The sequence below is a fragment of the Phyllosticta citriasiana genome (genome assembly GCF_038021145.1).
Source record: "Phyllosticta citriasiana strain CBS 120426 chromosome Unknown IWZ02scaffold_6, whole genome shotgun sequence".
NCBI lineage: Eukaryota > Fungi > Ascomycota > Dothideomycetes > Botryosphaeriales > Phyllostictaceae > Phyllosticta > Phyllosticta citriasiana.
In genome coordinates this window covers 1795451-1810264 of record NW_027117283.1, presented here as the reverse complement: position 1 = coordinate 1810264, position 14814 = coordinate 1795451, and the positions used below count along the sequence as shown (strand labels likewise).

The 14814-nt window shown below is 54.6% G+C and overlaps 4 protein-coding genes across 4 annotated transcripts; 3 read left to right on the top strand and 1 right to left on the bottom strand.

The window, feature by feature from the left end:
- Positions 1 to 2003: 2003 nt before the first annotated feature.
- Positions 2004 to 2923, top strand: IWZ02DRAFT_264800 (ribosome biogenesis protein SLX9-domain-containing protein). Its single transcript, XM_066763396.1, has 2 exons — positions 2004 to 2119; positions 2180 to 2923. Exons 1-2 carry the CDS (start codon positions 2117 to 2119, stop codon positions 2873 to 2875), a joined length of 699 nt encoding a protein of 232 aa, XP_066623340.1. The 5' UTR covers positions 2004 to 2116; the 3' UTR covers positions 2876 to 2923.
- Positions 2924 to 4256: 1333 nt separating this feature from the next.
- Positions 4257 to 6175, bottom strand: IWZ02DRAFT_264759 (cutinase gene palindrome-binding protein). Its single transcript, XM_066763395.1, has 3 exons — positions 5981 to 6175; positions 4576 to 5917; positions 4257 to 4519 (listed from the first exon to the last, which is right to left on the bottom strand). Exons 1-3 carry the CDS (start codon positions 6008 to 6010, stop codon positions 4419 to 4421), a joined length of 1473 nt encoding a protein of 490 aa, XP_066623339.1. The 5' UTR covers positions 6011 to 6175; the 3' UTR covers positions 4257 to 4418.
- A 436-nt stretch (positions 6176 to 6611) lies between these two features.
- IWZ02DRAFT_469590 (DNA repair protein Rad50) lies at positions 6612 to 11034 on the top strand (the record flags this gene model as incomplete). Its single annotated transcript, XM_066768729.1, has 25 exons — positions 6612 to 6906; positions 6965 to 6992; positions 7047 to 7137; positions 7186 to 7272; positions 7318 to 7600; positions 7625 to 7920; positions 7942 to 7971; positions 7999 to 8569; positions 8591 to 8720; positions 8754 to 8805; positions 8827 to 8880; positions 8902 to 8952; positions 8974 to 9006; positions 9031 to 9326; positions 9354 to 9402; positions 9430 to 9507; positions 9541 to 9687; positions 9715 to 9755; positions 9780 to 9906; positions 9931 to 9972; positions 10000 to 10087; positions 10118 to 10298; positions 10320 to 10493; positions 10530 to 10596; positions 10624 to 11034. 25 exons carry the CDS (start codon positions 6612 to 6614, stop codon positions 11032 to 11034), a joined length of 3702 nt encoding a protein of 1233 aa, XP_066623338.1.
- A 1848-nt stretch (positions 11035 to 12882) lies between these two features.
- On the top strand, positions 12883 to 14805 carry IWZ02DRAFT_519135 (glycoside hydrolase superfamily; the record flags this gene model as incomplete). Its single annotated transcript, XM_066770730.1, has 4 exons — positions 12883 to 12911; positions 12947 to 13075; positions 13152 to 13969; positions 14080 to 14805. The coding sequence occupies 4 exons, from the start codon at positions 12883 to 12885 to the stop codon at positions 14361 to 14363; spliced, it is 1260 nt and encodes a 419-aa protein (XP_066623337.1). The 3' UTR covers positions 14364 to 14805.
- Positions 14806 to 14814: the final 9 nt, after the last annotated feature.

Below are 14814 nucleotides of genomic sequence, written 5' to 3'. Positions count from 1 at the left end.
TGCAGCAGATGCCTCCGAGGCCGTTTCGACAGTCGGTCCTGCCTGGGTGCGAGCGCTGGCTGACTGCTCTGTCGTACCAATTGTCTGGGTTCCATGTCCATGTTTCTCGCTCGCCATGCAACTTGATCTGCACCATCAACAACTCGAGTAACAATCGTCCCATTTGTGCATCGACTGTGCCTGGGATCGCCACCAAGTTTGTACGCTGGTCAAAAACTTCACAGGCAACACCTTCAAAAGCAAGCGTTGGCGCGTGTGCCGCGCAAGCGATGCCTTGCTTTGGCATGGATTGAAGCGTGGGCTACATTGCGGGGATGGGGCCGTCACTTCGAACAACGAATTTTAGTCGCAAGTTAGATTGGCATCGCCACGGCTACAGACACTTGTTTTGCTTCGTCGCCAGCGCTCGGATCTACAATTCAGGCCGTCACTCCACGTGCCCTTGCAACACATGGTTGTGATGCGAAGCAAAATATCACGGCGATTTGGATATCTTCTGCAACTGACCCACGCACAGCCAGGTGGCGACATTCTTGACCACAGCCTTCATCCGTCTGCGAGGACACGCCACAGCCTACCCAACTGACGTTCCAGGCCGCGCGTTATCGCTTCACCACAGTCGGCAAGAGGCCGAAGCATCTCTGACACCTCAAGTCTGCTCGTACATGCAACGCCAGTCAGCCAAAAAGACAAAACGAAGAAAAAGCAAGAAGAAAGACATGAGGTCTTTGATTCCAATGACACTTCAACTCACTGCCAACCAGAACGTTTTCCGTTAGCTCAAATCGAACCCAGCAATTTTCAACGCAGCTTGTGACTTGTCACGTCATGGCATCGGCTCCGAGACGGTGCAGCTTTTTCGGCTTCACTCCGAAAGTCCGGCGCGACGCGATCATCAGGTCGCCAACCTGACGCGACGCGCTTCACCGACGCGTAAATGACGGCAAAACTCTTACACCTGCTGCGCAGACATCGCCGTCGTTGGAGATTCTTGGGCGCCGCGCGGTCTGCAACCAGCATCCGTAATTATATGCGGAACGAACGACCTACAAAAGAAATTGCGGGCGTGATGAAACACGGCGTTTTACCCCAATTCCTAGCGCTCATTAAGCTCATGCAAAAAACATTCACCTTCACAGTAGGGCCAAACAATTGCATCCAAGGAGCATCCATTCGCTATTACGAACGAAGCCAGGGAACTGTCATCCCAATCAGGAGTTGTGGGTAGGGATCTGTCGTTCCGAACCACAATTGCACTCAGGGAGCTGTCATGCCCTTGAACGGCCGCGCCTTGGGAGCCGTGGCTGAACCCCACGGAGATGCTCCGCGAACTTCGACCCTCTTGACACCCGCTGTGCCTTTATCGACGAGAGGAAACCCAAGATAAGACTCTAGAAAAAGAAGCTAGGTGAATGCGTTGACCAGGGGACGGCCAATAAACTGCGGCATAAGCACGATCTAGTTCTGGATCTTGACTCCCTAGAAAAACATCAAGACTATTAGGTTTTGAGTTCGTCTATCTCATCTAGAGCGCCTTTCCTTGGGCTTCCCAGAAACTCCTGCTGTCTTCCCGTGTCTGGGTCCATGTGATATCAAAACCAGTGTCAATATCGTGTCTGTTGAACAAGCGAATTTTTCCGACAATAGGGACCTGCTTGACACAATATTGGAGAACCAAGGCTGCTTGCAACCGAAGCAATGGAGACTGGTCATTTGGCGAAAACGTCTATCATGTCCCATTTGCTAAAATATGGAGGTACTAAATGGAGCATGACTCTGGTAATTTGCTATGGCCTTGTCTCCGTCAGATTGCGCATGGATGATGAACACGGGACTGGCCCAACCGCAGCATCTCAAGCTCAAGGCCCTGGCATCTGCAACAGCCAATAATCGAGCAAAAGTAGTGGCACAATGCGAGTGGTGGTGTTGCAGTCGACGGCGCGCAGCGGCCGTGCATCAGCGGGCAGCGCTAGCGCCATGAACCCTGTCCATCTTTCCCCAGATTCAACGACTCCCGAACAAAACTTTGGCCACCGCGACAGCTGTACTACCAAAACTTGCAACAAATCGCACAACCACTCCTCCACCCTTTCAACCTCTTTGATTAGACTTAGCTATGGTACGTCCCTCTCTCTCTATTAATCTTCCCCCGCTTCAGCGAGACTGACGAACCACACAGGCGCCCACAACCAAGCGCAAATCCCTGCGCTCCAAAGCGTCGGCCGCGTCCAAACCCACCACCACCACGGCCTCCTCCTCTACCTCGACCACTCCCGCCATGGAATCGCCATTCCCCTCCTTCGCCTCGTCCAAGCGCGACAAGCGCAGCATCAAACACTCGCTCCTCCTCTCCAAAATCACAAAATCGGCGCCCTCGTCCGCGTCCGCCGCGGGCAAGAAGCGCCGGCGCCCAAACAAGAAGCTCGTTACGACGCTCGACGCGCTGGCGGACGCGCTGCCAACGGATGACGACCACGACTACGACGTCGACAACGACGGCGACGCGAATGTACAAGCGGGGAACCAGGGCGAGCGTGCCGATGCAGCGCTCGACGTGCCCGGCGCGCAGGCTCGCATTCTCGTCAAGAATCGCAGCTTGAAAAGTCGGCCGGGCGCGCTTAAGCGCAAGGCGGCGGTTGAGGCGCGCGAGCGGCATCGCTTTGAGCAGAATTTGGCCGAGATGGCGAAGGGTGTGCCGGTGCAACAACAGCAGCAAGAGCAGCAGCAGCAGCAGCAGCAGCAGCAAGATGTGGGTATGATGGAGGCGCCGCCGGGGGCAGCAGCAGCGGCGGCGGCGGCGGCGGCGGCAGCGAGTACGGCGGAGCGCTGGAAGGCGCTGCGGGCCTTTATTGGCGGGACGATGGAGAGGAGGTGAGGTGGTGTGATGGGATGGGGATGAGGTGGAGTACCTAGTGGAAAGGAAGCTGAGTGGAAGCCGAAGAACGAAATACGCATGAAGGGGACAATCGATCAATCAACCGCATATGAATCAAGGCAGGACGGGCTGGGCTGCTCAAGACGCTCACTTGGGTTCTGGCTTCGGGGTTTCGCAACGTCTTCGTATCTGTCTACGGACCCCTCCCCCCTCCCCTTTCCCCCCCTGTCTGTCTGTCTTCCTCGTCTACATTCAAATAGACGGAACGCCCCGGTCGACAAACATCGCAGCCACGAGTCACTCCAGTCGCCCAGAAAAGAAGACCGCATGACGATGACAAGAAAAACCCCCGCCAACCTACCTACATACCCAGGAAGAAGAGTAAAGACCAGAGAGAGATAGAGAGAACAGGATCCAGCATGTCGGCGGAGGAGCAGTAGAGCCAGCCGTTAGTAGAGTAGAATCCATCATGCACAGTAGGCAGGCGGTCCGTCTACAAGAGGAGATGAGAAAAGGCAAGTATACTGTGGAAAGACTACATACCTAGACAGGCAGCGCAGCAGTGGAAACAAAGATGAGAAATCTCATCCAAACATCTCTTCTATCCCAAGACCATACATAGCGAGTGGCTGAAGAAAAGACGGCTCCCTTGCCTGGATCTGCTGGTGGACAAGGCGGATGACAGCGCCCAAGGTGCAGTGGATGTGCCAGAGGTAGTCGTCTCTTTTGTGAGGGTTCATACTGAGAGACCATCAGTCGATAACAGTTAGAGTAGCGTTTGCATGTTGTGTAGAGTGTAGTAGTAGTAGTAGTAGTAGTAGTAGTAGTAGTAGGTCGATGCCCTCCCATTTGTACTCGTGTGGCGCTGCTTCTTCATAAAATCTTGAATGTACATTTGTCTTCGTGTGAATCGTTGCTTTGTGAAGAAGCGAAGGTAAAAAGGAAAAAGAGAGTCGTAACTTTTGTTGTTGTGGAGAGGTGCGCTGGTGTAGGTGTCAACGCCGTCATCCACCCACTATTAAACCCCATCACGTATGCCCCAGGTTCCACAGAAACTGAGTGTTCCTGCTCCTGCGGGCTTCGCACTCCCAGTCGAAAGAAGCTGGAGGCGCAGGCGGAGGAAGGTGAATATCTCCCGCGCTGCCCTCAGCTTCCCTCGCCGTGGTCGTCGCCACCGCACCGTCTTCTTTCCCCCCTGAGCCTTTGCTTTTCTGGCTCATATGCTTTCTCGGCCGTCATCCGTGTCTTTATCATTCCCCGCAGCCATCTCCCCATGTGGATTCTTGTGTCTTGTCTCGCCATGTACGGACCTCCGCCAGCGCCGAGACGCTTCTTCCGCGCCCGCTAGACCCTGACAACGAGCGACGAGCTAGTTGCCAACACTGCGGCGCACCGAGACGTCTCGGCATGGGAGTTTGAGGTCATCTCCATCTGGAAGAGGTGGAGTTGGTGATTTGGAAAGGGGAGTCCAGAGTGGGCTGCTGCTTTTGCGGTTGCGGTTGTTCGTTGCCATTTGATGATTGCTTTGCTGTTTCGGAAAGATCTACCCGCTGCCATTGCTGTTTTGCACCGGCATTGATGGCGGATGTTGGCTCCCTGCTCCCGTCATAGTTTGGCGCTTCTTTTCCTTCTTCGCCCACCGAACTGCTCAAGAGGTTAGTATCGGTCTCACAGTTTGCAGTCGTGGAGAATCGACTTACGTCCGCAGGCGTTGCACAGAGTCTTCGGCCCGTTGGGACCCTTCCTCCACTCGGGCGAGTCAAGGGTCCCACAATCGGTGCAAACGTACTCGTCTGCTACTTTGAGCTTCTTCTTCTTGTCAGAGCTTCCTCGGTTATCCTTGTCCACCAGAATGGCAATGCCCGCATCTCCTCTAATCAAATGTGGACTTGCATCGCCTGTGCTGATTCCTTGGGACCGCTCGCCGTCGCGATAGCGAAGACCTGTCAGCATCTCGATAGTGTCGATATGAGTTGCGCCTTCGTATCTTGCCATCTTGTCGTTGATGCTGTCAGGTTTGAAGGTTGCTAGCGCTTCGTCCAGATTCTGGCGGGTGAGTGCATTGTTGGATATGCCGGGCTTCGCGGGTGGTGGCATGCCGTTGTATGATACTGGCGTGTCTGTACCAGCTCCTGTACGCGTGGCTTGAGTGTCGGACGGCGTCACGCTACTATGCCCGTCAAGCTTCTTGGTCCATTGTCTGTCGGTGGTCTCCTGTTCTGCCTGTTCCTCGCGCTTAAGCTCCGCTATTCGTTTTGTCAAGCGCTCGTTTTCAATCTTGTGTTCCAAGAAGGAATCCAGCAGGCAGGTGTTTTTGATGGGGTACGGCCGAGACATCATGAAAAACCCTCGACAAAAGGGAAAGGCGTTGCCGGGGACAAAGCTGGGTGCGGCGGGGTCGAAGTGGCCGTGTCCGTGGGACTCGAAAATGGTGTAGGAGCCATCGGACTTGCGGAAGCGATAAAAGAAGCGCAGCGGGTTCTGCGAAGCTATCGACTCGTTGAACTCGCGGATGAAGATTGAGCTGTCGTCCTGGTGGATGAACTCGGTGACGACGCGGTTGATGAGCTGCTGTGGGTCCCAGCCCGTCAGGGTCTTGCACGAGGGCGAGACGTAGACGATGCGGCCGTCGGGGGTGAGGATGTGCAAAAAGTCGCGCAGCTCTTCGATGATGCGCTGCGACCAATTTCTGCGCTTTGTGAACTCGGTGAGGGTGCTGCCGGTGGGGTTCTGGTTGGTCATGCCGAAGCCCGTGGGCAGAGGGCCAGCGCCAATGCCCGTCATTGGGAAGTTTGAGGTGACGTTGGAGGAAATGGCGAGAGCGTCGTTGGAGTCGGCCGGGGTGGCCTGGCCAGGCGGTTGTTGGCCAGAGGCTTGGGCGGCGATCGGGGTGCTGTTGTACGACTGAGCGTCCGGTTCGGTTGTGGGAACGGACAGGTCAACGTCCATGGCGGGCAACATGGTGACGTCGAGGCCGTCCATGAGGCCGGCGTGGTCCATGGCGAAGGACATGGCGGGCATGCTCGGCGGCGCACCTGCCATCTTGCGTGCATCGTGTCAGCGTAGAGAAGTCCTTGTCATGTCGGGGACGAGGGTGCGCAGTACATCACCGGCGGCTCCGCCATTTTGGTACATGGTGGGGGCGAGTCGAGGCTGGGGGGCTTCATGCAAGTTCTGGCGTTCGGGGGGGGGAGAACGGAAGCCGTGGTGAAGAAACGGTAGTGCGACGTCTGGTCGGGCGCGCAACTCCAACGGCAAGGGGAGGTGTAGATGGGCACGAGGGGAGCGCGAGACAGATGGATGCACGCTGGGGTAGGTAGAGCAAGTAGGTAGTGAGGGTAGGTAGGTAGGTAGTGTAGTAGTGGGGAGAGGCAGGAGAGCGACGAGGTGGAAGAGGGCGCTACTGGACTGGAGGACTAGCTCAGCAGCAGTCTACTACCGTACGCTACGCTACGCTACGCTACCTTACCCTACATGTACCCTACCTACAGAGCGAGCCGTTGTTGGAGCCCGACACGACACTGTTGTTCCTTGTCCTTGCGAGCGGGCGGGCGGCGGGCCTACCTTGGAGAGAGAGAGCGGTGACTCGCGGGTGGTGGAGTTTTGGGGGAGGGGGGGGAATGCACAAAAGCCAGAATCCCATGCGAATCGCGCCCGACTTTTAGCTTGGCCTGTCACTGTCAGGCAGCAGAGCCACCCAGGCGTCCAGTCCCAGTCCCAGCCCCAGTCCCAGTCCATGTCCCGCTCGCCTGGAGAAGCCTACCCACCTTGGGTAGACCGCCCGCCCCGACCGCCCCGACCGCCCCATCCCGTCCAGGTCCTGCTGGCTGGTCAAGTGACTCCGCGACGGGTCAGGTCGCGTGTCTCTCGCCACGCTCCTCCCATCACGTCTTCCTTTCTCGTCTTCGTTGCTTCTCTCCAACCCTTCCCTCGCCTCGCCCCTCTCTTCGCCTTGCGGACACCGAGTGTCTTGCCACAATGTGACTCTCCACCCGTGTCGTCCCCATGCCAGCCGCTGACTCGCCACAGGTGTGAGTGCTGCGCGTCTCGCGCCGACATTAAACCCTCAACACTGACCCTGCCCCGCAGCCTACATTGACAAGCTTTCCATCCTCGGGTGAGCTTTGGTCCTTCCTTACTCATGCCAACCATCCTCGTTAACTGCCGCCAGCGTCCGCTCCTTTGACAACCGCGTCAGCGAGACCATCCAGTTCTACAGCCCGCTCACCCTCATTGTCGGCTTTAACGGCTCCGGAAAGACTGTTGGTACTCTATTGCCCTCTTTTTTGACAATCTTCTAATTTTTGCAGACCATCATCGAATGCCTAAAGTATGCCACCATTGGCGAGCTGCCAACCGGCTGTGACCGCGGCAAGTCGTTCATCCATGACCCCAATGTAGACAACCTATTCCCCCTCGCCCAACAACACTGACTCCTCCAGCTCTGTGGCGAAAAAGATGTCCTCGCCCAGGTTAAGATTTCGTTCAAGGCCACGTCCGGCGCCAAAATGGTCGCCACCCGAAGCCTTCAACTCTCCATCAAGAAAAGTGGCAAAAACTTCATCAGAACCGTCAAGGCACTCGAGGGCCAGTTGCTCATGATCAAGGACGGCGAACGCACAGCCATTTCCTCCCGTGTGGCCGAGCTCAACCAAATCTTGCCCCAATACCTTGGAATCTCCGCGGCCATCCTCGAATACGTCGTCTTCTGCCACCAAGATGAGAGTTTGTGGCCAATGAGCGAGCCAGGAGCTCTCAAGAAACGCTTCGACGAGATTTTTGATGCGCTCAAATGGACCAAGGCGATCGACAACATCAAACTTCTTATCAAGAACAAAAAGGAAGAGCTTGGGAAGCTCAAGATCCTGGAAGAGCACGCAAAGGAGGACAAGGACAAAGGCACACGCATAGAGAAGCGGTCTCAAGAGCTCTACAACGAGATTGAGGAATTGCGAGCCCAAGTGGAGGAGCTCGCAAGCAAGAAAGAAGAGGCGGCAAAGAAGACGACCGCGGCTTTCGATCGCTCCGCAACCTTTGAAAGCATTGTCTCAACGCTAGGAGGCAAGCGAATCCAGGTCAGGACCCTTGAAGAAAATGTCAGAGAACTACGGCAAAATATTCAGGAAATGGTTGAAACGGACGCAGAGCTGCAGGCTAGCTTGGATCGCTTTGAAGAAAGAGTCGCCCTGTACGAGGATGACAAGGAGCGCCAAATGACCAAGTATCACAAAGTGCTGGAAGGGCTCAAGGAAAACCGCTCCACTGTGGGGATCAAGCAGGCTGAGCACGGCAAATACGTGGCAGAGAAGGAGCAGCACCACCGCGAGATTCAAAGCAGGGAAAACATGATCAAGGCAACTGCTCGCCGTCACAACATCCGAGGCTTCGACCTCGAAATCACTGATGCGCATGCGCGCGAATTCATGGAAAGACTCCAGCGAATGGCGAGAGACCAACAGACGACCTTGGATCGCGTACGGCGACAAATACAGGAGGATCTTCAAAAAGCACAAAGCGCCATTGGCCAACTGAACGAGCGCAAGTCTGTTCTGAGCCAAAGCAAGGACAGCTTGAGATCGCAAATACAGCGCAACGAGCAAAAGCTATCCCAGCTAGAAGCAGAACTTGATAGAATCGACGTCGATGAAGGCCGCAAAGCCACCTTGGAATCTGCAATCGAGGAGACCGAGAGCCGTCTCAAGAAGGTTCGAGAAGAAAGTGCTGCCAGTCGACTGGATGAAAAGATCAAGGACTTGAACAGGCAGATTAGAGAACGAGAAGAGCAGAGGGACAATCTGGAAGCTGAGATTGCGGACGCGACGCTTCGAGCTAGAGACTCGGCAAAGTTCGACTTGGTTCGCAAAGAATTCAAGGACAGACAACGAAGCCTCGAGACCTTGACTGGAGCTCATGGCGACCGATTGTCTGATGTTCTTGGTCGAAGATGGGAGCCTCGCACGTTGGAGGCTGAGTTCCAAGCAGTTCTGACCCAAAAGTCCAATGACGTTCAAGATGCGGAAAAGCAGCGCGACGGCTCTAACCGCGAGCTTGACAGAGTCAAGCAAAACTTGACAGCCGTGGAAGCTGACCTCAAAAAGAAAAAGGTCTCGATCAAGGATGCTGAGGATCGAGTCGCCAACGCATTGGACGGCAAGCCGATAGAGGATTTCCCCGACGAGCTCCAAGAAGTTGAGTCAGCTGTCACCGTTCTCCAGACAGACCTGAGCAATTTTGGCGCCATGAAAGACTACTACACAGCATGTCTTGACGCTCTCGACAAGCAAAACAAGTGTCTCTTGTGCGAGCGTAGATATGAGCGACAAGATCCTGGCATCAGCCCCTTCAGGAAGAAATTGGACCAGAAGTTGAAAGAGAGTGCCAAGCATGCGCTCGAGACCGAGCTACAGGAAGCCAAGGAAGAACTCAAGAGTCTCAGGGGCCTCCAGCCCGTGTACGACACTTGGATTCGCCTGAAGAGGACTGAAGTTCCGGAGTTGGAAACAACATGTCGAACGCTCGATGCACGTGTAGAAAGTCTCACGTCGAACGTCGAGGAACAGGACATGACTTTGGACGATCGATTGGAGCTGAAGAAAGATGTCGAATCCATGTCCAAGACGGTCCAGAACATTGTCAAAAGCTACTCGGAAATGTGCAGCTTCGAGGAGCAGATCAAGGAGCTTGAGGTGAAGCAGACTCAGACGGGAACCTTGAGAGGACTTGAAACCATCCAAGACGACCTGCAGCAAAACAGCGAATCTACTCGGGCTCTTCGTTCAGCATTAGCAAACCAGACCTCTGAAAAGGACCGAGTCCGTGACCTCTTGAGCAACCTTGAGTTGGAGCTCAGAGATGCCAAATCAAAGCTCAGCACAGCCGAGTATCAGCTCAAAGAGAAGAGCAGCCTGCAGGGTCAGATTCAAGACGTCAAAAATCAGAACGCTGGACACAAAGACTCGATGCGCAAGACTGATCAAGAGATCCAGAGCCTCGCCCCACAGCTTGAGCAGGCCCAGGCAAAGTATGACGATGTTGCTGCGCGAGGCGCCGAAAAGGAGCAAGACCTGCAGGAGCAATCCAACAGGCTTCACAATAGCGTAAACGAATTGGCTCTGGCCAGCAAGGCAATTGACGCCTACATTGCCAGGGGAGGGCCTAGCCAGGTTGCGCGAGCCAAGGCGGAGCTTGAGGGCCTCGAAGAGGAATCCCAACGTCTGGAGATTGAACAAAAACGGTTGACAGGAGACATCAGAAAGATTGAAGACCAGCTTCGAAACCACCAAGAGACAAAACGGGCGATCAATGAGAACATTCGCTTCCGGAATGCAACGCGACAGCTTGAAAGTGTCCGAGCAGAGGTTTCGGAGCTGGAGGCTCACAACGCAGAGGTCGACAGAGCTCGTTGTATCCGCGAAGCCGAAAAGTGGCAGGAGGAGCGAAACAGGCTCAGTGCTGAGGAAGCCAACGTCATGGGTATCTTGAAGACCAAGGACGATCAGCTTCAGCAGCTGATAGCAGACTGGGAGACGGACTACAAAGATGCAGCATCCAAATACAAGGAGGCGCACATCAAGCACGAAACAACCAAGGCCGCGAGAGATGACCTCACCACGTACCAGTCGGCTCTGGATAAGGCTATTGTTAAGTTCCACAGCATCAAGCTCGAAGAAATCAACCGCATCATTGAGGAGCTCTGGAAGAAAACGTACCAAGGAACGGACGTGGACACAATCATGATCAAATCCGAGTCTGAGACTACCAAAAGTCGCAGCTACAATTACAGAGTCGTCATGGTGAAGCAAGACGCCGAGATGGACATGCGAGGTCGCTGTAGTGCGGGTCAAAAGGTGCTAGCGAGTATCATCATCCGTCTTGCGTTGGCCGAATGCTTTGGCGTCAGTTGTGGCTTGATTGCTCTGGACGAGCCCACAACAAATCTGGACCGCGACAACATTCGAGCCCTTGCAGAATCACTGTCCGAAATCATTAGAGTCCGTCGGCAGCAGAGCAACTTCCAGCTGATTGTCATCACACACGACGAAGAGTTCCTCCGCTACATGAATTGCGGCGACTTTTGCGACTACTACTACCGTGTATCCCGTAACGAGAAGCAAAAGAGCATCATTGAGAAGCAGTCGATTGCAGAGGTAAGACCATGATTTCAGATGATTTGTGCAGGGTAGCTAACAGCGTACTGTCTAGGTCTTGTGAGCTGAGCACAATTTTCCCTGCGTTCCAAAAAAAAAAAAAAAAAAAAAAAAAAAAAAGATGTTCTACCGCTCCTCTTGCTAACCGAGACAACGACACTCACATGCCTCAAAAATGGTCATTCTCTTAGCGTGAAGGACAACAGCTATCCCTGAGCGCATTAAATAGCAACAAACATGCTGGGAAGAAGGAAAATTCCGCGATGATATTCATATTCTTCAGCGACCTAAGCTTTATGGCTGCTTCAAGGAACTAGGTCCAAACAAGGACCAATTGCTGGCGACGCTGTTGCGGGAGGAGAAGCTTGCCGCGGGGCGATCCCGCCTTGGCTTTGGGCTTTGCTCGTCATAAACGACTCGGTGTTGAAAAGGACTGCCCTGCCTGATATTCAAGGATAATGCCCTCCCACTGCGGCCCGGCCTGCCAAAAATGGCCGTTCAAGCTGGTTTAAGCTTAGTGTTTGACACAACTGGGCACAAAAAATCGACTTTGCTGAAGTAGCTAAGCGCTTTCAGAGCACGATAATGCAAACAATTCGACGCACATTGTCGTCAATGGCTTGGACCGGTGAGGATTTGCAGGATTCGTGTTGGTCAAATGCCCGGCAACAAGTCGCAACGTGAGGAGCTTTTGCGACTCCGAGACAGTGACATTTTTGGCTGTGGTGGGGAGGAGGGGAAGCGGGTCGGGTCTAGAAACACAAGGATGGCCTTTTCCATCAACACTCGACGTCAGCGCCGCCCTCATCATTATCTGCGCACCTTGTGTGATGCGTCTGAGCGAGTGCCACAGTTAGGACATGACAGCTGTCAACGGGAGGCCGCAGCTGTGCCAGAAAACACCATCTGCTGCTTGATGCTGAGAAAGCTCCATGTGCCCTTGCAGCAGGCGCGAGCAGCACGAGACGCGGCATAATGACGACGGACGCTCTTTCTTTTGCTGCATCCAGGCACGTTTTTATTTTCTGCACTCTGCACGATGAGGCGAGCGCGCGCAGCCACTTGGACGCGGTGTGGAGCAGGGAACAAGGTCCGTTGCGGCTGTGCGAGCGCATGGTGCTGTGCCACCACCCGCCAGCTGCCAACCATCCACCTCTAGCGCTACCGCCATTCTTCATCGTCGCCTGCCAGCACATGCGCAGTTCTGTCTTTCTGCTGGCTGCAGGGAGCATCCACATGCTCGAAACAACCCATTGCCCCAACGCACACCTGATTGACAGGAGAAGCGGGGGCGCACGAGCGGGAGCGATGCGTGGGTGGGCGACTGACTGAGTGGTGACGACGACCAGGGACAGGCTCGCCGCCTCTTGCCCGCCTGGATGTCTGCACCGCTCACCAACAGGACCAACAAACAAGTCCAGGGCAGCTCCGTTGGGCGGCCTAACTGATATGGACTGCAGTTCTGCTTCCTCGCTGGGCGGGCCGGCCCAAAAAAAAAAAAAAAAAAAACGTGGTTGCTGCAATAGGACGTCGTCGTGGTTGCTTGCTCAACCGCCCGCATTCCGCCACCATCTCTGTCTCTCTCTCCTTTACCCAGGTTCCTCTTTCCTGCCCGCCACTCGTCACACCTTGTCAACCTGCCTCCGGGGACATCGGTACTGTGCCCTTGTGACTCTGGCTCCCTTTTTCCCTTGCGCTCCCGTCTCTACTCCTTTCTCTACATCTTCGCCTCTCGCTCATTTTTGTTTCACCAACTTGGATCTGGGCCTTGATCGCTTTGAAAAGAGTGATTTGACCAGACCAGAGAGCAACTAGTTCCTTTTCATTTGGAACAAACAATCCTTGGATCCAGGTGCATCGATGTTGGCGCAATATCTTTCTACCGCCTTGTTTGCGGTCAGCGCATTCGGCGCCGTTCTGTAAGTGGAATTGTGCTAATTCCACAACACGAGGTTGCTAAAGAATTGCGCAGTCAGGAGAGAAAAGTATCTTTCAACTGGGGTTCGGAGGACGTCAGGGGAGTCAGTCTAGGTGGATGGCTCGTGGCGGAACCGTAAGCACCAAAATTTGCGCTGTTAGCCCAGCAGGCACATCAAGCACATTTCCAGTCAAGCTGACCACGGTCCCAGTTTCATCAAGCCTTCTCTTTTCAAACCATATGCCTCGCAGGGAGTGGTAGATGAGTACACCTTGGGAAAGGTGCTCGGAAAAGAAAAGGCTAGGCAAGTGCTCGAGCCTCACTGGAAGTCATGGATTACCTTTGCAGATTTTCTCAAAATCAGGGCCATGGGATTCAACACTGTTCGGATTCCCGTAGGCTTTTGGGCTTTTGAAAGCTTCGGAAGCCCTTATGCCGAGGGATCGAAGGAATATCTTGACGCCGCCATCGATTGGGCGCGCGCAACCGGCCTCAAAGTTCTTCTGGACCTTCACGGTGCCCCGGGTTCTCAAAATGGTTATGACAACTCGGGCCAGCGACTCGACAATCCTGGATGGCTCCAGGGCGATACCGTTGGCCAGACGCTCCAAGTCATTAGCGAGATCGCAAACCAATACGCGCAGCCCAAGTATCAAGACGTCATCATGGGCATCGAAGTACTCAACGAGCCAGCTGGCTACGCGCTGGACTTGAACAGGATCAAGCAGTTTGAACGCGACGCGCTCAACATCTACCGCGGTGTGTCGGACACGACCGTGGTCCTGCACGACGCGTTCCAGAACCCCAGCTCGTTCAATGGCTGGCTGACGCCTTGGGACAACAACACGCAAAACGTGGTGCTCGACCACCACGAATACCAGGTGTTTGAAAACGACCTAGTCTCCTTTTCGCGCAAGGAGCACCGCAACCAGGTGTGCAAGCGCAACTATCGATGGCTGGGATCGGACAAGTGGACGATTGTCGGCGAATGGACTGCCGCCATGACGGACTGTGCCTACTGGCTGAACGGTATGCACATTTTGCAGCATCCCCCTTTCTTCGACTTTCCTCCCCCCCCCCCCCCCCCCTCTTACCTGCACACAAGCATTCCAGCTTGACTAAAACATTCTGCATCACAGGCGTCAGCAAAGGCGCGCGCTATGACGGCACATTCCCCAACTCGAAGAAGATCGGCGACTGCTCGCCGTACGACGACATTTCCAAATGGGACCAGAGCCTCAGAGACGACACGCGCCGCTACATCGAAACGCAGCTCGACCAGTTTGAGCTTACTAATGGCTGGATCTTTTGGACTCTCAAGACTGAGAGCGCCCCCGAGTGGGACTTGTACAAGTTGGCCGAGGCTGGCCTCTTTCCCCAACCCCTGACGCAGCGCAAGTTTGGCGACGGCTGTAATACGTGAGAGGGAGGCAGGTAGGTAAGTGTGCGTGCGTTGGTGTTTGTTGGGTGGATGGGACGAGTTGGTTTGATGTGCATTTCGGTCTCGGGCATGCGTGGCTGGCTGATGGGTTAGAACATGATATCTTGCATGGCTCAGTCGCACGGGCTGCCTGCTTCTTTGTCTTCTGTGAGTCGCCCAGCGACTTCCCTTTTTTTCCCCCTTTGGTCCTTTGCATCTTACAGAATCCGGCCCATGGTTTTCTGTACCAAATAACCCTTGTTCATCAAAAAGCAAGCTTTGGATGACGTCTCTCCTGCTGTTGTGCTACGGTTTTTGAGATACGCAAAGTGTGTTTGCATGGATTAGCGCTTAATCGGCTTTGGTCGCTTTCACAATGTCGACAGCCAGACATGCCTACCTTCCCCTGTCTGCCTTCCCCGTTTCCATTGCATGAGGCGTTCGGGCGACAGGC